The sequence below is a fragment of the Melospiza georgiana genome, chromosome 18 (assembly GCF_028018845.1).
Source record: "Melospiza georgiana isolate bMelGeo1 chromosome 18, bMelGeo1.pri, whole genome shotgun sequence".
Taxonomy (NCBI): Eukaryota; Metazoa; Chordata; class Aves; order Passeriformes; family Passerellidae; genus Melospiza; species Melospiza georgiana.
In genome coordinates, this window is record NC_080447.1 from 11,761,067 (window position 1) to 11,788,328 (window position 27,262).

Sequence of the window (27,262 nt, forward strand, 5' to 3'; positions counted from 1 at the left end):
AGAAAACCAACAATTCCACTCTACTCCCAAGGGAACCTGTCTAAAGACTTTTTTCCCTAAACAAAGAAGAGCTTTAAATAAAACAGTCATACAGCAAACAAAACACACTGGAAAGCTTTACAACAAATGGCTCAAAATGAAATAAATGTCTCATACTTTCCCTGATCAGGGGTCCTCTGCAGCATGGAGGAGACCTTGAGCAGGGTGCTGTAGTCCCTCAGCTGGGAGAGCACGTTGAGCAGCAGCACGATGGAGCGGTTCATATGAGACGCGAAACTGCCCGGCCGGTCGATCTCATCCACGGGGATGCGCCAGATGCCCTGCAGGGGGAAAGGAAACTTCAGATGGGGAGCCAGATGGAAAAAATGTAACCAGAGGGGGAAAGGAACCTTCAAATGGAGATCTAGACGGAAAAAACACACCCAGAGGGCGAAAGGAACCTTCAAAGAGGGATCCAGCTGGAGAAAACACAGCCTGAGGGGGAAAGGAACCTTCAAATGGGGATCTAGACGGAAAAAACACAGCCTGAGGGGGAAAGGGAACTTCAAATGGGGATCCAGCTGGAGAAAACACACCCAGAGGGGCAAAGAAACCTTCAAAGGGGCATCCAGATGGAAAAAACACAGCCTGAGGGGGAAAGGGAACTTCAAAGGGGGATCCAGATGGAGAAAACACACCCAGAGGGGGAAAGGGAATTTCAAATGGGGATCCAGCTGGAGAAAACACACCCAGAGGGGGAAAGGAACCTTCAAATGGGGATCCAGATGGAAAAAACACACCCAGAGGGGGAAAGGGAACTTCAAATGGGGATCCAGCTGGAAAAAACACAGCCTGAGGGGAAAGGAACCTTCAAATGGGGATCTAGATGGAAAAAACACAGCCTGAGGGGGAAAGGAACCTTCAAAGGGGGATCCAGCTGGAAAAAACACAGCCTGAGGGGGAAAGGGAACTTCAAATGGGGATCCAGCTGGAGAAAACACAGCCTGAGGGGGAAAGGAACCTTCAAAGGGGGATCCAGATGGAAAAAACACAGCCTGAGGGGGAAAGGAACCTTCAAAGGGGGATCCAGCTGGAGAAAACACAATCAGAGGGGGAAAGCAAACCTTCACACAGGGATCCAACCAGATTTCCTGCAGAGGGGGGACAAGGGAAACCTTCAAAGGGGGATCTAGCTGAAAAGGACACAAAAGGAAACCTTCACACAGGGATCCAACTGAAAAGGACACAACCAGATTCCCTGCAGAGGGGAAAAGAAAACCTTCAAATGCAGATGCAGCTGAGAAAAACACAGCCAGAGGGGGAAAGGAAACTTTCAAATGGGGATCCAATTGAAAAAAACACAAGAATCTCTACAGAGGGGAACGGAAACCTTCAAATGGTGATCTAGCTGAAAAAACTCCCTGCAGAGGGGAAAAGGAAACCCTCAAATGGGGATCACACTGAGAAAAACACAACCAGATTCCCTGCAGAGAAAGAAAGGAAACCTTAAAACAGGGATCCAACTGAAAAAACTACAACCAGATGCCCTGCAGAGGGGAAAAAAGGGAAACCTTCACACAGGGATCCAGCTGAAAAAAACAAAACCACATTCCCTACAGAGGGGGAAAGGAAACCTTCACACAGGGATTCAACCAGATTCCCTGCAGAGGGAGGACAAGGGAAACCTTCACACAGGGATCCAAATGAAAAAACCACAACCAGAGGGGGAAAGGAAACCTCCAAAGAGGGGATCCAACTGAAAGGGATACAAGCAGATTCCCTGCAGAAGGGGGACAAGGGAAACCTTTAAATGGAGATCCAACTGAAAAGGACACAACAGGAAACCTTCACAGGGATCCAACTAAAAAGGACACAGCTGGGAAAATAAGGAGCAGATTCTGCAGTGGAATTTCACAGAGGGACAGGGGTAAGGGACAGATAAAAGCTGAGCTCCCCCAGACAGTGAGATATGGATTTAAGTCAATTGATTCCTGCCAGCAGCAAGGCTCACAGGAGCCACAGCAAACCTTCTAAATGTGCTTCTGAACTGTTCCAAGAAAGAGCAAGCAAAGCCCAAATTATACTGTGCATTTTTCTTCAGTGTCAATGAACACACCTTACCTAGTCAAAGCTCAACTAACCAAAAAAATAAGGAGTAACCTCAAGTAAGTTTTCCTGGCCTGAAAGCTGTTAATATGCACTCACAGCAAGTTTCTATCTTCAAACAATCTGTTATTAAATGTCTTAGGAACTTGGTGAGAGCCTTGATATCATCAATGCTCACTGTGGACTAACCAGTCCAAAAGGAAGAATTAGATTCCTCAGCAGAATCCATTTTCTAGTGGCAGATTCAAATACTTGGCCATAAATTCTGAACCTTCTAATTAAATTTCTGGGATAAGGGAATCTTTGGGGAGCAAGGCTGGAGGCTGATAGCAAATATAATTTAATTAGGGTTAGTTAGCTCAGATTTTGCCATGTCTAATACATCTAATGAGATTGTTTTCAGGTGTTTATTGTGGATGCTGTCAGCATCCTAGTCAACCATACCTGAAAAAATGAACTGCACATAATACCATGTTTGTATGTTAGGATGGGATTTACATTATGATCATTCACAAAAACTGCTGTTGCATCACTGCAAACCCTTCCCTTGTGTTTTATTTGGTTCTGAAGCTTTTCCTGTAGCAGCTTTCTAAGATGAAAATCCTCTGATCATGTAAACAAGCAGGAAAGAAAAGTCTCATTGATAGGAGTACCTGACTGGAAAAGAGTTTGCCTTTCCAAACCTGTTCAGAGAGCAGGATATACAAATATTTACTCCTTTATCTTTGTTTAAAGGTCTTGCTTAGATTTGTTTAGCTTTACTTTCAGTGTGATCAAAACTCTTCAGAACTTAATACAAAGTGGAAGCAAAGAAAATGATTACTGCAATAATAAATGACATTTGACCAGAAAGGCAGATCCATAACCCCCGTGTAAAATGGACCTTTCCTTTGCATGTCTGCAGAAAATCTCTGGTTCCACTCCATAAGATGTATAGGAAGTTAGCAAAAAACAACACAGAAATATCAGAGGATTAATCTCCATGTTTTTACATGGAAAACAGTGACTTCAACTGGATATAATGCACAGACTAATCTGCCAAATTTCCTTGCTTTTCCTTATGCTCTCTACTCTTACTCCCTAGTGACCACACTAAAGCTGTTCTTCCTCTTTGCTCCCTGAAGCTTTCTTTCAAGCTCTTTTTTGTAGCTTCCCTTCTGCAGACTGTGCCTAAAGGAGCACCATGGCCAAGCCCCAGGCACAGGCACTGCCTCCCCTTCCAGCAATGCCACAAACACCTCCCATGGCCGAGAGCTCACCCAGCTCCTGCAGGTGACAGCTCTGTAAACCAGCACATGCTTCTATTTCAACAGAGATGCCTTTTCTTCCTCCAAACCATACAATGGCTCTCCTTTCAGCCCACAGATGAAGCACACATTCTGGAGCTGCTATTTTTTGCTTCTCTGCACGTATGTAAACTGGGTTCCTGCCAAATCCCAAAACAAGTGAATGCCTCATAATGGCACCACATTGCAACAACCTACTTAGCCAATTTAACTACACAAAACAATTTATGGTCAACTCCAGCACACTGTAGGAGTGGAACTCTGCCAATGTGTAGGTAGGTTCCTGGTCTTTTTCAGCATTATCTCATCTTTCATCTGAATCAAGAGGATCACTTGGATCAGATACTGTATCTGGAATTAGCTGGAAATAATTTTGCAGCTCCTTCTCATATATCCCATGTATCCATTTTAATGCTAGCCTGGAAATTTAGTACTAAATTTTACAACAATTTAGTATTAGAGCCATTTTTAATGACAGAATATACAAACTGCATCCAGAAACCCAGGAAAAAGCCCCTCAGATAGAAACAAAGTTGTGTATTTTGAAGAATGCTGCTGTCTTCCAGGGCACATTAAAAGAGGTTAAATTAAAACTCACATTAGGGGTGTCAGGTTTCCCACTGCAATTACAAAAGTGGACTGATTTTAAAAGGAAAGTCACTAACTTTTCATGTGTTGACTTGCAGCTTCATAAATGCAAAGCAGCAATAGATAGGGGTCCAATGTTCCACAGGCAGCCTGGAGGCAAAAGCAGAAAGAAACCTGCCACCAGAGCAATCTTCATTCCATCACTGAAACTGTGTTAAGCAATATGCAAAACACTGAGGGTAAAGTGAGTTTATCAGAGCTCATTTTGTGAGTCATATGGAACTTTTAAAACTGTGATTTCAATCAGAAACTACAGAATGTCTTGTTTCAATCTCTTCCAAAGAGAAGTTTAATAAAACCCATCAGGTATTAATTTTTCCTTCCTAAATATCAATAAACTTCAGGAAGAATACTTCCAAATTCAGATCACACACTGCAACTTTTTTTAAGAAGCTCAGTGCTGGGCTTTTATTACTTTTAATAAAGCTTAAGAAATACACAAATGCAAAATCTGTAAAGATGTAAGTGGGGAGAAGACCAGGAACTATTATTCAGTTTAACTAAAGTTTTTATATCATCACTTAAAAATTGAGATTTGTTGGCAAAGTACACTCACAGAAGAGTGCAGACCCTTGTGCCAACAATTCCCAGTTCTTTGAAAGGTTTTGTAGCTGGTTATGGCCACTCAGGCTACCTGACAAAATGTCTCCAGCTCTGGAAGGATTTTCCATCCAACGCCCGCTCGTGTTTGCTGGCCACCATTGCCAGTGCTGCAAGGTTCTCCTCCCTGCAGCCACAGCCAGCAGAGCTGTTTACACCAAACCAGAGCAAGGAGTGAGACACTTCCAACAAGCCCAAAATGCCTCTCAGGATCCAAAACATCAGGCTGCTCTCCATGCCTTCCTGGCAAAACAAACACGCCGCAAGAGTGGGGGCGGGGGAAGCCTGACACACGCTGCTAGGGAAAAATAAATCTGGGAGCACTGAAAACCCTGCAAAGAACTTCATACTGAACATGGCATTAAATAGAAAACTGAATAATGGAGCCAGGCTGCCATAATGCTGGTGACACTTGTACAACTGTTTTTCAGCTGGGGCTGGGGCTGTGCCTCCCCCTGCAGAGCTGCAGCTCTCTGGGACTTTCTAGTTCAGGCACTGAAAATAGCAAGGAAGGAAGTGCTTATTATTCCTCCATGCTGCTTACTCCAGAACTTGAGGGGAGGGGATTCCCTGGGGTTTAGGAATGCCTCTCTGAGGAGGAGAGGCTGACAGATCCCAGCAAAGCTCCCTGGGGATGGCTGCTGCTGCCAGGCACAGCTCCAGGGTGAGCCATTTTCTAAGCACTGATCAAACTTTACTCTCTCCCTGCTCCATGGAAATGGAGAAATGCAAGTCATGCTCCACATGATCCAATTCACATATAACAAGCAAACACATAAACCCCACACTAATACAAATAAAGACTTCCCATTACTTAACTCCCAATTTTTCTTCCTTTTTTTTTTTTGCCAAAGGGTCCTGGAAGTTCAAGTTGCACTACGTACAACAAACTGTATTGCAAATGCCCAAACCAAAACCAAACATTTCCTCATCTGTCAGTCTCAGTAATGTCCTGCTAAGAGCCTTTAGTAAAAATAATTTAAATATTAAAATTGTTAGAAAGTATGTCAAAACTAGCAAAACAACTAATTAAGTGGTTCAGGGAAGGCAACAATTAATAATGTAACAACCTACATGGTATTTCAAAATCATGAAATTGAACTAGGCACAGCTGTATAATCCCTGGAAAGCTCCCACTTTGCTAAAGTCTCTGCTTTTATATAGGGTTAAGCACAACATACTGAAATACCACCAGTTTTACTCATGTCCTGTCTTTTTAGCTACTTATTTAATTTTATTGTCTTGCTGTGGGTGCCTGCAGAGGAAAGGAATATGGTTGAAGCTGAACAGGTTCAGCACACAGGGTTTGAGAGTTCTCTATGTGAAGTCAGGAAGGTCCAGCAGAGAGCACTGAATGTCCCCACCCTCCTCTGCCAGCATGGCTTTATTTAGTGCTCCCCTCACAACTTCCTGCCACCTCTGAGCACAACCATTAAAACCACTGCCCCCTCCCCCACGAGGCAAATTTCTAAACCATCTTTCCTCAACCAACCTTAACATCCTCCCCTACCTCTTATTATTTTCCTCTGTCACCTGAGTTTTTCTTCTTTTCTGCAGATAATTCTATTATTTTTCTTCCTCAATTCCTCACTGCATCCCCACTGCTATCCAGCCTGTAATGGAACAATTCTGCCTCTGTGAACAGGAATGCAAGTGGGCACAGAAGTATTAGGAAAGGAAAGCAGAGTATTCAGAGTATTAAAGTTGTTATCTGCAGGCCTGTGTCATAGAGCAACCCTGGCTTACTTAAATGAACTGATTTCAGGAAAATCCTACCAACTCTTCCAGCTATAGTTATTACATAGAACAGTAACAGAATGAATTTAAAAATATGATAATACATAAATTACATTTTATCAGCCTGGCAAAAGAAACAGAAATAAAGGCAAAACTGCAGCATCTCCTTTCAGTAAGTGAAGAACAAGCAGGATTACAATTTCTAGTCTATAAGGCAAATATTGTCATTTTCTTATCTTTTAAATACACACACACTTGGAAATGAATAAACAGCATGTATGCATTTTGGAAGAACTGTGGAATTCTGTAACTTTATTTTAGCAAAGACAGCAGCATGAAAAAATATTGACAAATGGAAGTGCTCCACATGTTCCAATCATCATATGCTGATAAAGAAACATAATGGACAATTTTCACCTCTTATTTCTCTCTTCAATATACAATGTATTTGCAGGGCCTTAAATTTTAGACTTCTCAATTTCCAGAACAATCATTTTACAGTTGATTTGACTTTAAATTGGTTTTAACCCCATGAAAAGAACACCCAAGCCACAGCCACTTTGGGAGACTGTGAGCACAAGGCAGGGACATGCACACAGGAGGCAGGGAAAGGCAATTATTTCCTTGCTGCATAAGAATTAAATAAAAGCAGAAATGCCTTGTTCAGATGAGTTACAAGTTCAGGTGGAATTAATGAAACAGAAACTGAGGCCTGGAGATGGCCTTTGCAGAGCTCTGGGTTTGGCCACTTGCCAGGCAGAATCTGGAGGTTTATGTTCACCCAGTCAGGAGGCTTGAGGAGTTTTTACTCTGATGGTTCCCATGTACCATGTGATTTCACAACCATGTCAACAGAAAGTCACATCACTTTTTTTTTTTTTAAAGGGAAACAGCTAACTAGACTGTAAGAAAAGGAAATAAAGAAACTCTTCTAGTGCATGGCTATGACAGAAAGAAAGACAAAGAAAGAAAGGAAAAGCAACACACCAGCCTCTTGAAACCTGGTTTGAAGGTGCAGTTGTGCTCAAACAATAACACAGCTGCATTCCCTCTGGGGCTCTGCAGCAGGCAGCAAACACAATGGGGAAAATGCAGCAAACACAATGGGGAAAATGCAGCAAACACAATGGGGGAAATGCAGCAAACACAGAGGTGTGAGCACAATGCACCAACCTCAGGGTGAAGGGGCTGCTCCCTGCACTGCTCCTCCAGGTTAACACCAACAGGGTGCTGGACCTTCCAGCATCTTTCTCCAGGGCACTCCAAGAACTCCCTCTGGTTCAGTCCCTCATTCCTCTAACCTGCAAATCTGGGGTGCTAAAGCAAAAGTGGATTTGAAGATAAAGCTGTGGAACACTGACTTTTTTTTTTTCCTCTTTTCTGTTGCCAACATTAACAAAGGTTCCCTTCTGGACAGCTGGACAACTTCTCAAGCTGGAAGGTCAGTTCATGATAAAAAGATTGGAACAAATTATTTAAGTACATTTATCATCTTTCCTCTATAAGTTGCTCCCTTTTCCCAACTGTATTTTAGGGGAAAGAAAAAAAAAAAGGATTGGTTAGGAATTAAATTACCAACAGTTAAGTTTCATTCACTGTGTCCTGCAGACAATTCAAGGTTGCCAAAGGGATGCAGAAGAGCAGAAATCATCCAGAGACTTAGTCAGGCTCTTCCATCTACTCAACAGAAAACACTGAGGAGTTTCTCCTCACTCATGCTGGAATTTCAGATTCTGCCTCTGTTACTTCAGTACCCTTTTTTGAGGTACATTTTGGTTTCATGTCAGGTCCCTGTCTGAAAGAGTTTGGAATTTTTTCTTTGGGAGGATATAAAGCACAGAAATCCAGAGAACACAGACTGCTTCTGAATCTTCTCACACACAAATGACTTGATGCAGAAATCTAATGAAAGAATATGAAAACTTTGATGGCAAAATCCTTTATTAGTATTTTGAAATTTTTAGCCATTTTCTGGGGTCAGATGTGAGAAGACTTCTATACCACCAAAATAAATGGAGAGCTGGGCACATCTGGACAGTGACAGGGTGCTGGTTTCACCTAACAGACAGCCTTTCCTTGAATTAAGAGGATTTTCCTGCTAAAAACTTTTCTGTGTATCTGCTACAAGCTGACTGCCTGGCATCAGATGCAAATGGCACTAAAAGGCAATGAAAGAAGCTTGGTACATCCATGGGCAGGCTTCTGCACCAGCCCTCTGAGGACATCAGCAAACTTTCATTTTTTTGACAACACGTGGCATTAATTGAATCTAATTCCACACATCTCTGATACAGACACACACATTTAATGGTACCACCCAGAAACATTTTACAGAGGGGAAAAGGCATTTAGGGGATGTGGCTCACCTGAGCTATTACAGGCTCCAGGTCAGGATGAGATGAATTACAAACTAGAATTTACTATTTCCCTTAAACACAAAGGATGATGGCTAAGGCATAAAAGATGGCAAATGTTAGGGGACATAAATTACAACCAGAAACTTTGTCAGTGGCAAACCAATGCTGAGCCCCAGCATTCAGTCTTACTCCCAAAGGAGGAGCTGCAGAACCAGAGAATTTGGGTTAACACAGAGCTGGGAGAAGCTGCTGGCTCCCAGAGAAAAGCAAGTTTAAGGATTATGAGATATTTTTTGTTTTCACCCATATCCCAACACTTCTGTCTGCACAGTGACTGTCCCAGGATCCCCAGGGGTTACAAAGCAGGGTCCAGGCACTGTAACTGGAGTTATCTGGGGGAAGGAACTGTAACTGGAGTTATCTGGGGGAAGGAACTGTAAATGGAGTTGTTATTTGGGGGAAGGAAGGGTACCTGGGGATCTCAGCTGCAATAATGTGCCCAGACCCAAGGTTCTCACCTCAGCAGAGACCTGGAGCCACTGCAGGGGTGCAGAGGAGGCCACAGAGGTGATCACAGGCTGCAGCAGCTCTGTGGGAGCAAAGGCTGAGAGAGCTGGGGCTGCTCAGACTCTGGGAAAGGCTCAGGGTGGCTTTTCAATACTTGAAGGGGGGCTAAGAAAAATGGGGACACAATTTTAGCAGGGCATGTACAATAGGACAAGGGGCAATGGTTTTAAATTAAAGAAGGGTTGATCTAGACAGGATATAATGAAAAACTTATTTCACAATGAGGGTGGCAAATCACTGGCACAGACTGCCCAGAGCAGTGGTGGATGCCCCATCTCTGGAAACATTCATGGTCAGGTTGTACAGGGCTTGGAACATCCTCATCTGGCTGAAGATGTCCCTGTTCTTTCCAGGAGATTTGGACTGGGTGACCTTTAAAAGCCTCTTAAAACCCAAACTGTTCTGTGATTTTACAATTCTGTGATTCTACCTCAGCCTAATTTTAAGAAAATTGAAAATTGCTTCAGAACACAGAACTATCAGCTATCATTTCTGAGTACCATTTGTAGCACTCAAAAATAGTGAGCCTGGCACAGAGCATTGCTGGAGTTATTCTGACAACACTCCTGCCTTAAAAACTGCTTGGGCACAAAGCACAACACAGCCTCCACCATCCAGAGCAGTACATGCAGCCCCAGGAAGGAAAGGAGGACAAGAACTTTGTAACACTGAGTGCTGTGCTAATTGCTGAGATTCAGCACACTGGTAATGTAGGATTCACATTCTGAATTAACATGAAGAGCTGTTCAGAGATTCCTCATGCTCTAACACTGCAGGAAGGGTCCCCTGCTTTTACAGAATGTCACTTCTGCTGTTTCAGCCTGAAACTCTTCAGGCTTGAAGGATCTGAAGGAATGCATTTTCACCTACTTAAATACCAAGTTTTAGATGTAAATGACTGATTATCCAATACATAAAGACTCATTGGTTTTGAGTATGTTAAACTAGGCTGTCAGAGTGCTAAAAAGTTATTTTACCAAAATACTCCAGTTTTTATGCCAACACAAACTGGTCTCCCATCCTACATCCCTTGCTTTGCAACAAACAAAATGCTTAACTGCCCACTCCCACCCAACAGCTGACATCCAGCATCCCTGCACTGACAGCCCAGACTTTCAGCTTTTACTCTCCTCTACATAAAGAATCACAGAGTAAAATTTCAAGATGAGAGTCCATAAAATCCCAGTGTTTGCAAAATATTTCAGCATGTTCATCAAATTCTTAGGAAAAGTGACATATGCACCTTTACATTTTACATCTATATCACTGTGTTAGACTCCAAGTCTCAGAAAATATCAAAAGCTAGAGGGCTGGATCAGCAGCTCAGAGGAAAATGCTATCATTTCAGAAAACAATACTGATAAAGCAGTCAGTGTTCTTTCTTGTCAGTACCAAATCACTAGAATACATGGCATTAGGAGATCCTGCTGAGATCTTTGAGCCTGAAGAAATATAAATCAAAAGGTCCAGAAAATGCTTGCTACTAATTTCCATCACCATTTTTGAAAACTGAAAATCCTCTACAGCAGCATCAGATGGCAGCTCATAAAATACAATCAAGTGATGTTCCTGGTAGAGAAAAGACTTCACTTTAATTTTATCTTGATAAAAAATTATATCTTCATAAAAATTACCCAGAAACATCCTCCTTCAAAGATGCATTTTTCAGACAACACTTTCACCTCAGAGTACTGTGAGTGACCACACAGCCACACCACCTGACTTTGGGGGCCACTCGGGGACTTTTCAAAAGAGAACATTTTTTCTCAGTGACCTGTTGGGTAGCTTTTCTCAACTGTAAGTAAGAAAAAGTAAAGTAGGCTCAAGGTGACACAAGAGAAAATCAGGTTTGTGGAGAGCACATAGTGAAACTTGGTCAGGAAAGGGCCATGTCATTGCTCAGAAGTGACAAATCCATATGTGACAACTGCTCTGCCTGGGCACGGGCAATTTTCTTTAAAGCTACTATGACCTTACATTCATAGTTTATAAGTTTAGTTTTTAGTTTATAAGCCACAGATTTCAAAACAATCATAGGTAGGGGGTTTTGCAGCTTATTTAATAACAAATCATGATTATGAAAGAAGCTAGTTAACCTCACTGAATAGACTGTGAAGTTATTTATAAAAATTAAGAGAGCTGCATATTGGAACTTAATGAAGAACTGTCAGTACTTTTAACAGCACTAATATAAACAAGCTTTACCAACCAAGGTGAAATATAAAATGCAATACAAACCAGGAATAGTACTAAAAAAATATAACTGTTCACTATTGGAAAACACTTTTGGAAGTGACAAGAATGGCATGTTCTATGACAGGCTGGTATTTTGGTATGTGCACACAATCTGGAAGCACGCAGAAATACTCAAATCTTTTGTCAATGTTGAGAAGAAAAACAGCAATGGAAAGCAGAAGGAACAAACATTTAAACTCCTCTAGTGTTCTGACAGAGGTAAAGTGACAGTAGGAGCCAGCAGAAAAGCCTTTCAAACCAGAATTCTCTAAGATCTGACTAGGGTTCCCTGCTCCTTTTTCTAAGGGCAGTTCTAGAAAGACTTGTGTTTGTAAACACATGACTTAATTCGTATTTGAAGGTCCCAGCTCTGCCTGAGGTTTCCTACTGGCTTAGGAATGACAGAAATACACATCCTGGATTTCAAACAGTTTGTCAGCTGAAGTTGAGGGCAGGAAGCAGCTTATTTGAAAAAGGTAGTAAGAAACAATTATTCCATAATAGAGGTTATGAACCAGAAAAAGCCACATGCAGTGGGTACAGCCTTGGGGAAGACACTCCTCTCCAAAAACCACAGCTCTACATGAGTTTGCACATTTCATCCTCAACAATTAAGAGCCTCCAATTAAGCCATTAGGAGCTGACAAGTAATTAATTTCATTATCTCATTTCCCCCCCCTACAGCAGCATGCACAGCACACTTCCCTTCTCTGTCCAGCAAGTGGAGGCCCTGAAGGAATCCTGACGGCTATAAAAGGTAAAAAAATCTCTTTCTGTTATGCACCCCACAGCTAATCTCAAGTTATCTTTTCTCCTCTGATACAGGAATTCATGCAACAAAAAAGAATTTCAGTAACTCTGTTTCTCATGTATTTTACCTTTTTTTTTTTGCGGGGGAGGACACATATGTGTGCTAACACCTTATGCTGTCTTGCTTTCAGACACTGCCAGGACTTCCTCAGAAAAACAAAAGCAGCTCTTTATCCAGTTGTAAGAGTTAGTGGAAATGCCTAATTCAAGTAAACAGCAGCCTGCCTAGCACTCCAACTAAAGCTGACTGATCTTTGGTAACACCAGAGGAACAAGCCATTGCAGGGAAGCAATAATTTAATTACCCTATTTACAGTAACATAAATCACAGTATACACAGGGGAGCTTCAGTGCTCAACCAGCAGCAATACCACAAGAGCTCAGTCTGACACAAGGCACGGCAGAATCAGCTCAGAAGACAGGGTACAGTGTTTGATTTCAGTGATACTGCGAGACAGAAATTATTTGAGAACAACCAGAGTAATTATTGAGGGGGAGGAGGAGTTAGGAAGGCCTCAACATTTAGAGTATTTCAGATTCCAATAAAGATGCTAAAAACACACAACAGTGCTATTACTGAAAACAGTATCTGGGTATTCAAGATGTCAACCTGAATATGCTCCAATAGAAGGGACACAACTTGCAGCTCCCTGGGTAATAAAAACCTCTACAGCATATGCTTTAATTCTTAGATCTGCTTCATGCAAAATGCCCCCTGCACACACAAAAATCTGCCATTGCTCAAACAAACAGAGGCTGCAGTAAATTAAAAAACCAGAATCGTGGAGCTGCCACAGCCAATGCCGCAAACAGCATGTGGCACTTGCTTTATGCACAACACCAGAATTTACTGCAATTAAGACATACGTTCTAAAATTATAAACATGTGACCAGACAAAGCTGACTGGTTTTAACAAACTGCTAATTAAATTGGAATCCTCTTATCCTCTCTCTCTCTCTTTAGCTGAATGAAGCAGCAACTGTTCCAGCATCGTGGCTCATGCAAAACAGGCACGGAACAACAAACAGGCTTTGCTGTTAGGTCAGCGCTGAGCGGGGGAATCTCCCGTGTGCGCCCGGCTCTGGCAGCAGCGCAGGGAGCGCACACACAGCACAGCTGGGCTGTTCTCTGCTCGGTGCCACCCCGACCGAAAAGCCCCTCAAAGCTTCAGGGCTGCATTAGGAATGAGGGTGCTAAGTAATTCATCCCACCCAGAGAGCGGAGGAAGGAGAAATCCCAAACAATACAGACCGAATCGAACAAAAAAATCCCTCACCCTTTCGTCCCCCCTTCCAAACTTCTCTCGACTCCTCCGTTTCCCATCGCCCTCAGGATTTGCCCGTGCAGCAAAGCAGCTCTGTTCAGCCTCTAACCGCAGGCGAACCGAACTAATGAAATAAGTATTTCCCAACCACGACGGCAAATGTCATCAGATCTCATCTCCCTCCCTCCGGCTCGGATGAGCCCAGCGGCGCCCGCAGCCCGCCCAGCACCGGGAAGGGATTCCCCGCAGGTCACGGCCAGCCTGAGGGGAGGCTCCGAGAGCCCGCGGGCGAGCGGAACGGGAAAGGGCAAAGGCACGGCACGCCGAGGAACGCCCTCCAGCGCGGGGGAGCCGGCAGCTGTTCGCGCTGCTGCTGCGGGCACAGAGACCGAACTTCCTGCAGCACCGCATCTGTGCCCGCCGGAGCCCCGGCCTCCCCGCGGGGGAAGTTCCCCGAGCCGCCCCCCGCACTCACCATCACCGAGGCGCGGGCTGGCTCCGCCGGAGTTCCCCGGCGGCCGCGGAGCCGGAGCGCGCCCGCCCCCGCCCGGGCCCCGCGCCGCCCCCGCGCCCCCACCTGACCGCCCCCGCCCGGCTCACACTTCCTCTCGCACCGGAGTTGCCCGAGCCCTGGAAGCCGCATACCTCGGATTTCCTGCCGCCGCGGACAGTTATTTATTTTATTTCTGCCTCTGCCTTCGCCGTCGGGAGGCTGCGGGCCGGGGCCGGCCGTGCCTGACAAGAGGATGTCGGTGCCGCTTACCGCCGAGCCCGGCTCGCAGCCATCCCGCTGAGGGCAACGGAGCCAACAGCTGCCGCTGTCGGTTCGCGAGCATTAATAAAAACCAGTTATCTGCTCCCACCTGTCCGCCAAACCTCCCCGAAATATTCCCTGACCCAGTTTAACCCCGCGGCTGCCGCTTCACCGCCCTTCACCTCGCCGCCACCGAAGGCCCGTCCGTGACCTATTTTTCCCCGGCGCGGCCGGCTCGCTACTGCGCCCGCAGCGCCGAGGCGGCGGGGCCCGCCGGGATGCTCGCAGCGGAGCCGAGCCCAGAGCCACCGGCCGCCTCCCCGCCGCAGCTGCCGCCATGGCCGGGCGCGGGGCCGCCCCCGCCGCGGCACAGCCCGCACCGCTGTGCGCTCGCCCCCGCGGGGCCACCCCCGGCTCCCCCGCACGGCAGCGACACGCGGCGCCGCGGCCTCGGACACCGTCCCCGGCTGGCACTGCCACATCGTCCCCTCAGACACCCATCCCGGGCTGGCACTGCCACATCGTCCCCTCAGACATCCATCCCGGGCTGGCGCTGCCACATCGTCCCCTCAGACACCCATCCCGGGCTGGCACTGCCACATCGTCCCCTCAGACACCCATCCCGGGCTGGCACTCTCACATCGTCCCCTCAGACACCCATCCGGGGCTGGCGCTGGCACATCGTCCCCTCAGACACCCATCCCCGGCTGGCGCTGCCACATCGTCCCCTCAGACACCCATCCCGGGCTGGCACTCTCACATCGTCCCCTCGGACACCCATCCCGGGCTGGCACTGTCGCATCGTCCCCTCGGACACCATCCCCGGGCTGGCACTCTCACATCGTCCCCTCAGACACCCATCCCGGGCTGGCACTGCCACATCGTCCCCTCAGACACCCATCCCCGGCTGGCGCTCTCACATCGTGCCCTCAGACACCCATCCCGGGCTGGCACTGTCACATCGTTCCCTCAGACACCCATCCCCGGGCTGGCACTGTCACATCGTCCCCTCCCCGGCCCCTGCGGTGCTGCCAGGGGCGCTGCTGTCAGCGCTCTGGCTCCAGCCCTTTGTCACTTCTTTCCTTACGTGCTTCTGCCTTTCTCAAACAGTTTGAGGGGGAAAACAAAAGATCTCCCCTTGTCGTTTCCCCCGGACTTCTCTCTCCCTGCTTTTGATGATTTTGGTAAGTCTCCCATTAAGAGACCCCAAATGTGTGCCAGCCCGCTACCAACCTCAGTCCATGTAATCCTGCCTCACAAACTCACTGACACATCTTTCTCCATCTCAGCTCAGCACAGCTAAACTCATCTTCTTTTCCCAGCCACTGATCCAGGCTCTGAGATTACCTTAATCTCAGAAGTTTAAACATTTTATCTTTACTTGCTCCTTTCTCTCACTTCTGCAGGCAGGGCAATTGCTTTGACCTCTTCCTTGCCTTTCCAAGCACTGCAGGGACTTGGTTTGGATTGGATTTTTTCCCTCTTCCACTTACTAGGATTATTCTGAAGTGCTCAAAATCCATCCTGTCTACTAACACCTCATGTTTAATACCTTGCTTCTCAACCACAACAGTACCCACTATAAGTAACACCACTACAGGTAAAAATCAGGTATTAACATCTTCCTTTCCCATCATTTTAGCCACTTTTTACCCATCTTTTCTTCATGTTCCTATTTTCTTAGCACAGCAGTCCAAGGGTTCTCACACTGAAAGCCCTATACACCTTGCCACTTCCTACTTATTTGCATAAATCATACACATACTTCTATGCTTAACAGCATCTTGAAAAAATAGCTAAAGAATAACTCAGCTACCCTATTTGCCTTCTATAAAATTATATTAATCAACAATACCCTGTCTCCAATTAAACTGTAAGAGGGTTTAAGTCTTTTGTTTTAAAGATTTCACTATGGGCATTGCCACTCTCTAAAATAACCCATGTCTTCACTGCCTCTGACATCTTTCCACCAAAGGTAATAACAAATTCTATATTGATTAACAACACAGTTTTAACACTACCACTTCAAAAATCCATTAACCTTTACTCTTTTGACTGCATAGCACAGATTTACATTTTAAATACAGAACTGAAATGAATACTTACTTTCTATGTATTCATGCAAATAAGCTTCTTTCTGACCTGCCCTTTTTCATCTGCTCCTTTAGTCACATTAGAGCTCCTATCTCCTCTATTACACTGGGGCTTTTTCCAGTGTATTGTCATTTTTTATGCAAATTAAGTAGTTGCTGTACCTGGAATTAAACACACTGTTGGTGTTCACTCATTTGAAATTGTCTCTTTATCTTTAAAGTTTAAAAGGATATGTTTTTCACCATGTATTATCTTTGATTCTGTCCAATTCCAAAGGTTTCTTATCAACTTTTTGTCTCTCTGACTGGCATTTTCATTAATCACCATGGTATTTCCCATGTTTGCACTGCAGACTCCTACAGCATACAGCATTAGTCAGTTGTCTGAACCCTCAGAAGCAGAAGGAATTTTGCAATATTTGCATGTGCAGGTGTACATAACTTACAGTGCTACTGAGCAGAATAATTCCAAATTAGTTACCTAAGGTAAAAAACACATCTGCTGGATGAAGGGTAGGTGGCATCCCTGTGGGAACAACCCCACAGCACAGGATTTGGATATGGCACATGTTACAGAGATGCTCCAAATTCAGAAAGGTTGTGAAGAACAAGTGGATAGAAGCACCTGGTGCTCATAGAAAGGGACTGAAGCTTTGGTGCTGGTGTCAGAAATGACCCTGAGTTATTCTCAGGCACCCACCCACACCCCTGGGAGCTGCAGCCCTGTGCAGGCACTGCTGCTCCAGGCTCCTGCAGAGGGGGGCTGGCACCATCCTGCTGCTGCTCCTGGGTCAGACCCAACACCACCTAAAACCAAAGGCCTTTTCACTCACCACTTTTATACAGAGCAGTATTTAGACACAATATTTAAGTTTTCTGGTTGGTTAAGGGTAAAAACTGATACACTGTTTTCTTGTTTTATTAACTGAAGACACTGTGCAATGAGGGCTCTAGAAACAGCTAAATTCTACTGCTTTTTAAGTTTAGTTTAGGTGATACAGGACCAAAACAATGTGGCTTTATGCATTTTGGCAAGGAAGGATGGATGGGAAAAGGACTGACAGAGCAATTACAGGGAACTTGAAACATGCCCAGAGTCAACAAGATGACCTAACATTTGTCCTTTTAAAAATAAATACTCAGAATGAATAGTTTCAGCTCAGCAAACTATCTCTGAGAAAGGAAAACAATCATCCTAGGTGCCACTGGTAATCCTCAAAGACCATGTCCTATACTTGCCCTTCAGTTATGGGAAAGACCGTTAAAAACATTAAAGACCATTAAAACTGACAAGTTTGTACTGCAGTCCATGTTTCCTACTTTGAGCCTCATTTATTTTTTTTTTTTTTTTTGTTTAAAAATCTTTGGTTCTTCAAATCAGCACCAATCAGGAAAAGTCTGATGAACACCTGAGCCAGAATCACCTGCAGTGTGTGAGCTCCAGTATGTGCTCCCCAGTGCCACAATACAAGGAGCCAGATGGAAATGATTTTACACTTCTGCACTCTGGGATTTCTCCATGAAATGTTCCAGGGTGAATAATGAATGTTCACAAAGATTGAGGCCTCTCTGCACTGCTGAGATAAGGGTGCCAGCTTTCCTTGCAAACACAACATATGAGTTTGTTAAGGTCATCTGAAATTCTGTTCCATTTTCAAATGGGTTTTTTTCAGTTTGAAGGATATGCAATGTAAACCCTAGCACGAACTCTATTTCCACTTAGCAGAGGTAGATTTCACCTCTTGTTTTTAAGGAAGTAGGACATTGTTTTCACTTACAGATGATTTCATTTTCCTTGTAGAAATAAGAGTAATCTGAAGTTTCCAGTTCAGTGCAAGTCCTACAGGATCTAGAAAGTATCATTCCTCCAGCAGCAGGATTTGCCTTCTTTAACTCAAGTATTTTCTTGAGTCTTTCTTGTTTCTTTCTTGCAAACAGTAAAATAACAATAGCTACCAAATTGAAATTTTTGCCTAGAAACCCCTGTCTAATCCAGACTGGCAAATTTTGTGGTCTTATATAAATATTTTCCAGGAAAATTTCTCTTTTCCATCAGTGCTAGAACAGAATTTGATATAATTTTATAGCTCAAAAACTTACTCAAGAACAGAAATTTCTACAGATAAAGGTACTATTTTGGGAATTTCAGATGGACAATATGCTGTCTGTCTAGAGACAAACAAATATAAAATCATATCAAATTATTTGCCTACACATGACATTTGAACTGTAGTTCTCAAAAGAGCAAATAGAAGAAGAAAGAACAAGTGCAAATGGAAAAATGGGAGAGGAGGATGTCAAAAGGCAGCAATAGGAAGAAATGAAGCTGAAAGGAGACTTGGAACAGAAATATGCAGTTCATTGTCCTGCTGTCTTCACCTTGCTGCCCACATACTTAAAAGACTTCAGCTTCAGATTCATCTCCTGGTGGGCCTTTCATTCTGTCAGCCCCAGTCTGCTGCTCTCAGACACAAGTTTGCAGGAAGAAAGACACTTTGCTTTGCTTTACCTTATTGATTTGAGAACATACAGAGGCAGGAAATCTTACTCTGGCTCAATTATTCACAAAAGGCATGCAGAGACTTGTCAGGTTTTGAAGGGAGAGAAGTGACATATTGAGAAGACAGTGACAAAATAACCCAGCAAATGGGCCTACAAGGGAATGGTTTACCTGCCTAGCCTGTCACCCTGATGCTCAGCCCAAAACCAGTGGCTGTGACTTCCAGCAGTGATTTCAGACAGAGCAATACTCACTGACTGCTAATTCACAGAGTGGAGACCCACCCTTCTGCTTAAAATGATTTGTGCCACACTTTGTCAGCAGGGTCACACTGACTGATTGTCTCAGTGCTGGGCTGAGAAATCCTGGGCAGGAAATGTGTAATGCAGTTAAATCCTGTCTATGTGTCTCCTCTTTTCTTCCCTAATTCAAATCCTTTTGCTTTCTAAGTGCCTGGGTGACAAGGGGCACAACTTGGAATAAAAACTTTTATTGCACAGGAGTGGATATTTCTGCATGTCAGCAAGGGCAATGGATTGCTCTGGAATTTCACATCAAGACACTGATGATCTCCAAAGCAATCAACACTGGGTTTTTTTGTAAATTCTTCACTTGAAATTCTGTAACACAACCTACCAATGCTGAGTCTGTTTCCTACCAAAACTCCCTCCAGCTGGAACACACTCACTGCTGTTAATTTAAATTTCAGTCAGTTTCTAATACTTTTATAGCTGAGTGTTCTGTTTACAAACTATATAGAGCATTGCTTATTTGCTCATGCAATTTAAATATTGAAAAGAAGGTTTAAAAAAAAACATTTAGTAAAAGCCTAAGCTTCCAAAATCTCTTTGTTTGAAATAAGCTTAACTTTCAGAAAATGTCTGTGTACATAGTTGCCTGTTTTATTTGAAACACTAGAAAATGTGAAGCATTATTTTTGCTGGTCCTAAAAGTAATGTTCTCTTTAGTATAAATAATTCAGAAAAATACTTTTGCTTTCTTATTAATCGGAAAAAAAATTACAATGAAAATACCCTGACTTGAAACCTGCTGGGAAGAAAGCAATTTTCAGTAAGACCTTTAGTACAGAGCTGTCAGTCTAAGGGCAAACAAAGCCATATGTTTTTCTTTCAAGCCTGTTGAAAAAACTACTGTGCTACAGGCATGAAAACAGCACCTTTATGTGTCACTAAATACAATTTTTAAGGATTAAGTTTATCCCATTGTCGGTGTTTCAGCTTACAAAGTGTTTGGAATGTGCATTTCATTTCAACACTTCCATTCCCTTCACCATTCCCTTCAGTATTTTCCCTTTTGCTACTAAGAAAATACCTTTGAAATCATTGCACTGCATTCACCTCAGAAATCCCAGCTTCATTATACAACAACACAGACCTGCAAGCCCTCCTTCTCTTTAAAATCTGATTTATGATTCTATTTCAGCTTTTTTTTAACACTGAATCTGCCACGAGCTGTGACACACATGGATTACAAACATGAAATATGTGCTCTACACTGAGCAGATCCCAATGACAGAAGGCAGTGCTGTGGTGTCACTGAGTTTGGGATGGCTGCATACAAACTTCTCCATGGATGAGCTACATGGACATAAAAGCCTGGCCTAGCTTCAGGTTTATCCACATTTTTGGAAATACTTTACTCACTTCAGTATCACTGGAATAACTGGAGCCTGGTGATTCTGAAATGCTGTAGTTGACAGTTGTACTATTAATTAAGAAAAAAAGGAGCAACAAACCCCAACACACACTTTTAAACCCTCAGTGTAGCCTGTCAGGAGGAATAAACCAGGAATATGTGAACAGAAATCATTTTAGCTGTTACACCAAGCACATTCAATTATCTCAAACATCTGAATACTTAAGAAAATGCCATTGCATTAATGACTCCCACTAGTTTCAGTCTGCTAAACAGGAGATCATAGTCTAAGTGCTAATTCACTTTGAATATACACACAGGGAGCAGCTGAAGAGATAAAGATTTAAATAGAAAATGACCTGCTAGGAGTTTCCAGTTCTGATTTTTACTGTGTCAGCAAACCAAATAGCCAGCAAAATTCATAATTCATTCTGAGTAACTGTAAGAAGTGCTTCAAGTGAAAAGCTTGTGGTGGCTTTTTTTCTGATTTTCCTTCCTCTAACCTATAGAAAAATTAAACATCTTCAAAAAAGCCAATTTTGTGACACTTTATTGACAGGAGGTGAGTAAGCAAACTGGAGGAGATGGAGTAGAGGTAACAGAAATGAACAAAGGCCATAAAGTTCCTGGAAAAAAGCCATTTGTCACTCAAGCTCTCACAGAAATTCCCTTGCTGGATCAGGGTAATACATCTGAGTGTTCAGAGGAGCATGCTGAAATACTGACCACTATGGGCTTCATTACTTTCACTCACCCACTCAATCCTATTTTGCTTTAATTCCTTTCAGGAGCTGAGAAAGTCACCTTGCCTAACTGGTCACCCTGCTGTTTCCACAGCAGCCACCAGCAAACTCCAGAAGTGCTCACATTATGCCAGGAAATCCTACCTCCTCCACAGGAGCCAAGGAGTCTGCAACAATAACACACCATACAATATTCAACATTTTTACTCCTCTAACTTCAGGAATTTTGCCAAAAGATGGAGTAGTATTACTCAGAGAACTCCCACTTCAATGTCCACATTTCAGCTCTGTGCAGTGACATTGCAAACTGGTCAGCCCACACAGCAAGAGAGATGCTCTTACCTACCATCATCTGCCATCTTCTGCATCCTAACCTCCTTAACTTGGCCAATTATATCTTGCTGTAGCCATTAAGTTAAAAATATTTATCTAAAAATGCTGCTTGCTTGCACAGGTACACACAGGTTTGCATCATGCTGCTCTCATCCCACATTCTTCTGTTTTCATTTTTGCACTAAGGCACTGTTTATCCATGACAAATACTTACATCCTTTTCCAGAGAACTGAAATTCCTGGAATATTTCTCATTAAGTGCACTTCTTTAATAAAATAAAGCTAATTTAACTATTAATGCTCTTCTTTCTACAAGGATGGAAGTTATTATAAATTACCATAATTCCAGGTAAATGAAAACCATCCCTGGTGCAGAAAAAAATTCTCACAGCGTTTCAGAAAGGCAGGATGAGCAGTTTGATGGAAGTGCCTTTGTGTTCCCTTACTGCCATTTGGGGTCTTTCAGAGTGAAATTGGTATTTTTACCAAAACAAGATACAGGAATGAAAAAAATCTTCCATACCTGGAATATGGAACAGACAAGAGCTGAGCAAGATATACAGGCTGATACCTCCCCCAAAAGCAGTCGTGGAAATATCTACAAAATTGAATGTACAGAAGAGGAAACTGCCTTGGTTAACATCACAGAATCCTCTGAACATACAACTGGAGGAAACAGCTCATCAAAAAGCACTGCTCACCCTGGCTTTATCACACACAGCTCCAGCTAAGGAGGAAGAATTGAAGAAAACTCCTGAGAATGGCTTGATTCTGGCTCCACATTCATTACAGAAATGCTCCTCAGAGTGATGCCACCAGTTTTAGAACAAAAGAAGGGAGTATTTAAAGACAAAAGGTACAACTTCACCACTTCAGACACATGGACATTATTGACTGCTCAACACTCCTGTGTGAACTCCACACATGGATATTAGTAGGAATTCTGTGTCAAAGCTTTCAGAGAGAGACTGTAGGAACTTGTAGGAGAAAGGAAAGCTAATGGCACCTAATACAGATACAATTTTATGTCTTAGATTTTCTTCAATGATTCCAGATTTAGTCTTTTCTGGGTTTGTTTCCTTTGTTTGTTTTATTTTTTTTAATGCAGCAGTCTACACTGCTGTAACTGTTCTTGCCATTTATTTCCATGATAAAACTGGGAGAAATCACTCATAGTAAGAACTGGCAACAGCTAGTCTGATAAATAGACATATAATACACATAGAATATAAAAACATGCATTTTAAAGACCTTTCATGGATCACCACCTTTAAAACTCTGTTCTCCTACAGTATTTAAAAATCTTAAATTAGTTTTAAAAATCCTATTTATATTTTTTTTAAGAGGAAAGAAGCCAATCCAAGGGTAAAAGTAATTCCATTAAGTGCCTAAAGGTAGCTCTCCCACCCGTATCTGATACACAGAAAGCAGATGGAAAAATCAAATAATGGATTTATTCATTACACATTTGTAAAAGGACACTGATCACACAGTATTCCAGCAAGCCTCCACCTTTCAAATACAGTTTAGAGTGGGTGGAATGGTTGCTGCTAGACTTTTAAGATCCAGGTTTAAAACAAAGTGCTTTATGTCCTCTAACACTACCATCTGCATGACAATCTCTCTTCCACAAAGCAACAGCTTCATTTATTTCAGGGTCATTTGCTCCCTTGCTTACCTTTGCCTAAAAATTCATCTATTCAACAAAAGAAGAAACTTTTCCTAGGGAAACAGAACGGAAAAAAAAAAAAAAAAAAAAGCTGTTTAATATCCACTGGCACAAATGACAGTTCCAAAGCCCATGCTGTATCTCCAGGGATTTAGATTTATTGGCATCTTTACTAGCTGGGCCTTGGAAGGCTGCAGAGCTGGCCAGGAAGAACAGTGTGTATACAGTGAGACAGAAAACTCTGTGAACGACGGACATTTTTCACTGATGAGTTCTGTTTTTCCAAGAGGATGGAGTGAGGAACTGTAAATAACATGTTGGGCAGAGGTTGAAAAAGTTATCTAGCTTTTTATAGGCAACTTTCAGACTTCATTGCTTGCTGGGTTCCTGGGCTCAGGCCAATCACTATGAAAGTTTCACTTGCACAGTTAACCCCTTGCTTGCCTTGTCCCAGAACTGCATTAAGGTTGCAGAAGAGAGAGCAAGTGACAGACAATGAGAGGTACAACTCCTCTGGACCTGCTAAAAGCATTCTTTCAACTAAAATGTTTGAAAATCAGTGGGCAGGGGATGGATGAATAGAATGAAATTAACTTTACAGATGGGAAAACAAGAGACAAAGATGGAAAATGGCTTTTAACTGACAAAAGAACAACTATCAAGGGTAAAGTGAGAACAGAAATAATTTAATTTCAACTCTCACAGTAGAGACAACTTGTATCATCCTTTCCTGCATCCTCTTTCCCCAGTGGAGGCCATTTACCATGCTAGATGAGAAAAACAATGGACATATAACATATAACAATCATATTAATGATTACTTGACTAAAATATGTGGATTTTTGAAAAGCTACTTTTTTCCACATAGAAACAGTTGTCCTCAGTACATTCAACAGAGTCACAGTCACTAATCTTTCATACATTCAGTTTCATAAAATTAACTTTCAGTCATGAGAAAAGGGTTGGGCTATCACCTTATTATGCATTTTTATGAATCAGCTTGTCCAAAATTTAAGTACTCATTAAAAACCAAAAAAACCCCACCTCTAGTTTCTATATTTGATGCAGAAATAATCCTGTCAATAAGAATTCTATGTAACCAATGCAAATATGCTTTCCTGAATCTGCAGGCAGGTATGACAATGATTTTTTTCAGTAGGATTTCCTTTATCCTGTGGTGCAAGGAACATTCAAGGATGAGTGCTGGAAGCATCACACCTGTAACATTATTCTGCTCTGCAGAAGATACAGTGAAGGGTAATGGAGAAAATTAGCAAAGACCAAAAAGGAAGAAAACCAAGGAAAAGAGAATGGGAAAACACTGATTTGTTTGCATTTTTTAGTCTTCCAAACTTCAGCTTGTACTGAAACTATAAAATATCTGCCATTTATACAGCTGACTATATTTACAAATTAAGGCATATGATCATGGAATCATGTGGCTCAGGAGGGACTCCTGGAGGGTTTTCCTTTATTCTCAGCAGTTTTCCACACAAATATGTCTTCACCACAGCAGAAATGGTTTCCTCACCCAGATGAGGAACAATAGGTCTATAATGTCATTATTGGGGAACGTGGGGAAAGCTGTGAAACCCTTGCTAAAATTCCTGGGGCAGCAGCCCAGGCAGGCAGTGAGGCAGAGCACAGGGTCTGTGCCAGCTGTGCCCCAGGGCAGGCTCAGCTCTGTAGCCATGGTATTTTCTGAAAAATCCTTTCATTAGGACTTTTTCTCCTGAGAAGCTGAGAGACCTCAGGAACAAAATGTAAACAATGATTATCCTGCTGCTGTGGAATGCAACAGGTGCATCTGGGCTTTGGTTGTTTCTAATTAATGGCCAATCACAGTCAGCTGGCTCAGACAGAGAGTTTGAGCCACAAACCTTTATCATTCTTTTCCTTTCTATTCTTAGCTAGCCTTCTGATGAAATCCTTTCTTCTATTATTTTAATACAATTTATACAATATATTTAATATAATATACTTAATTTTTATAATAAGTTTAATTAATATATTTAATTTATATTTATCATATATTTAATATAATATATATCATAAAATAATAAATCAGCCTTCTGACACATGGAGTCAGATCCTCATCTCTTCCCTCATTCCCACCATCCCACAGCTCTCCCAGCCCCTGAGCCCAGCCCAGCCCTGCTGCCAGCAGCAGCAGCAGCTCCCCAAGTGCCACATCCCTGCACAAGGAGAAAATCTGCAGCACAGAGATGTCTCCTCCTGAGCATCTGAGCAGTTGGTGGAGCTGGCAGGAGGAGCTGCATTACTGAACAGCCCTTGCACAAAGCAGAGCCCTGGGCCTGCTCCTGCCCAGGGAAAGCACATTTCAGGGCTACAACATGGCCATGTCCTGGAGAGATTAAAGACAATTCTATCTTCTGAAGTAGGTAGGAATTTAACCATCCCCTAACCAGATCTCCCTATCCCTAGGGACCCTACCTAGACTAAGCACAGAAAAGAAAATAAGTAATAGAAAAAAATAAAAATAGGCTATTGTTATATGTTGTCATTATGGCACTGTTGCTGTTTTGTTTAGTGCAACTACACAGTGTCAATTGCTGGAATCAAAGTGGTTTTTGGTTTTTTTGGTAATGATTCCTTCATGGTTTCTGTTCCCTTGTGGCTGCATAAAAATGGCATCTAAAACCATCCCTATCTACCTAGCCTAAGCACAAAAAAGAAAAGTAGTAGAAAAAAACCCAACAAACTATTATTATATGTTGTCATTGTGGTATTGCTACTGTTTTGTTTAGTGCAACTGAACAGTGTCAATGGTCACCTTTTCTAGGTAGTTTTTACATTTTAAATGGTACTAAGTCTAATAACTTGCTTCAATCATTATCTAGTTGCTGGAATCAAAGTGGTTTTTGGGGTTTTTTTTGTAATGATTCCTTTAAGGTTTCTGTTCCCTTGTGGCTGCATAAAAATGGCATCCAAAACCCTCAGAAGTAAGAACAGCAAAATGGAATAACTAAACCCTTGTGATTTCTGGGATGTCCCTTGGGATTTCTTTTTTTTTTTTTTTTTTGAGTTGGCAATTTCTCGTAGTCATTTTCAAATAAAGCATTAGAAGCACTAAAAAGACCAACATTTTTTCAGAATCAATCATGATCAAACTAAAACATAATCATTCATTTTCTCAGAGCCTCCACACATGATTAAACTCCACCTCTCACCATGCTGAGGGCACAATCTCAACTCAATGGATGCACAGTGAGTTTCTTCAAGTTCTTTCCACTTCCCCCCAGCCTGATCTAAATGGCAGCAGTTTGGTTGGAAGGCTCATGTTCCCAGAGCAGATGTCTAGGTGCTGGAAGCACATTTGCCAACCAAAAAGAGACACATCAACTATGAGCAGGAGGAGAGTAAGTCAGATCTCTCACCAGCCAAGGACAGGAAGGAAAGCAGAGTGGTGAGATTGCTACAAAAGTGGTTTTAGTCTGCTGTTCCTCCAGTTTCAAGTTTTTGAGTACATGGCAGGAAATGCTGAACCTTTCAGTGAGGCTGTCTCAAGCAGCCCTGAGGAGCTGCCCCTTGGCACTCTGTGCTGCCTGGGGGTTCTTCAAGCCAACACTGGCAGCAAACTCAGACTGGGCAGAGCACACACCTAAAATAGGTTCAGAGCACTGCTAATGGATTTCCCTTCTCCCTTGGATGATAGACAGCCAGCTGTGTCTAAGAGAAACATTAAATTCTGTAACAAATCTTTCATTTTAATCATTTTAATCAAAGGCATGAGAATCATAAATGCTGAGGTTACACTTCAGGAAATGGGAGAGAAACAAACAGCTGGACTGGATCAAAAGAAAATCCCATATATTCACTCAATGCCATATTTCTGACAGTGACCACTAATGTGTATCTATGGGAATGTATTAAAACAACTGAGGCATAAAATGAAATCTCCTT

At 42.8% G+C, this 27,262-nt stretch overlaps 1 protein-coding gene across 3 annotated transcripts in view; it reads right to left on the reverse strand.

Moving 5' to 3' along the window:
• CABIN1 (calcineurin binding protein 1) overlaps positions 1-27,262 on the reverse strand; it is a 116,670-nt gene that overhangs the window by 30,813 nt on the left and 58,595 nt on the right. For all 3 annotated transcript variants that reach the window (XM_058037268.1, XM_058037267.1, XM_058037265.1), the window contains exon 31: positions 157-320. In XM_058037268.1, coding sequence (XP_057893251.1) covers positions 157-320 — 164 coding nt within the window. The remainder of the gene's footprint in view (positions 1-156; positions 321-27,262) is intronic.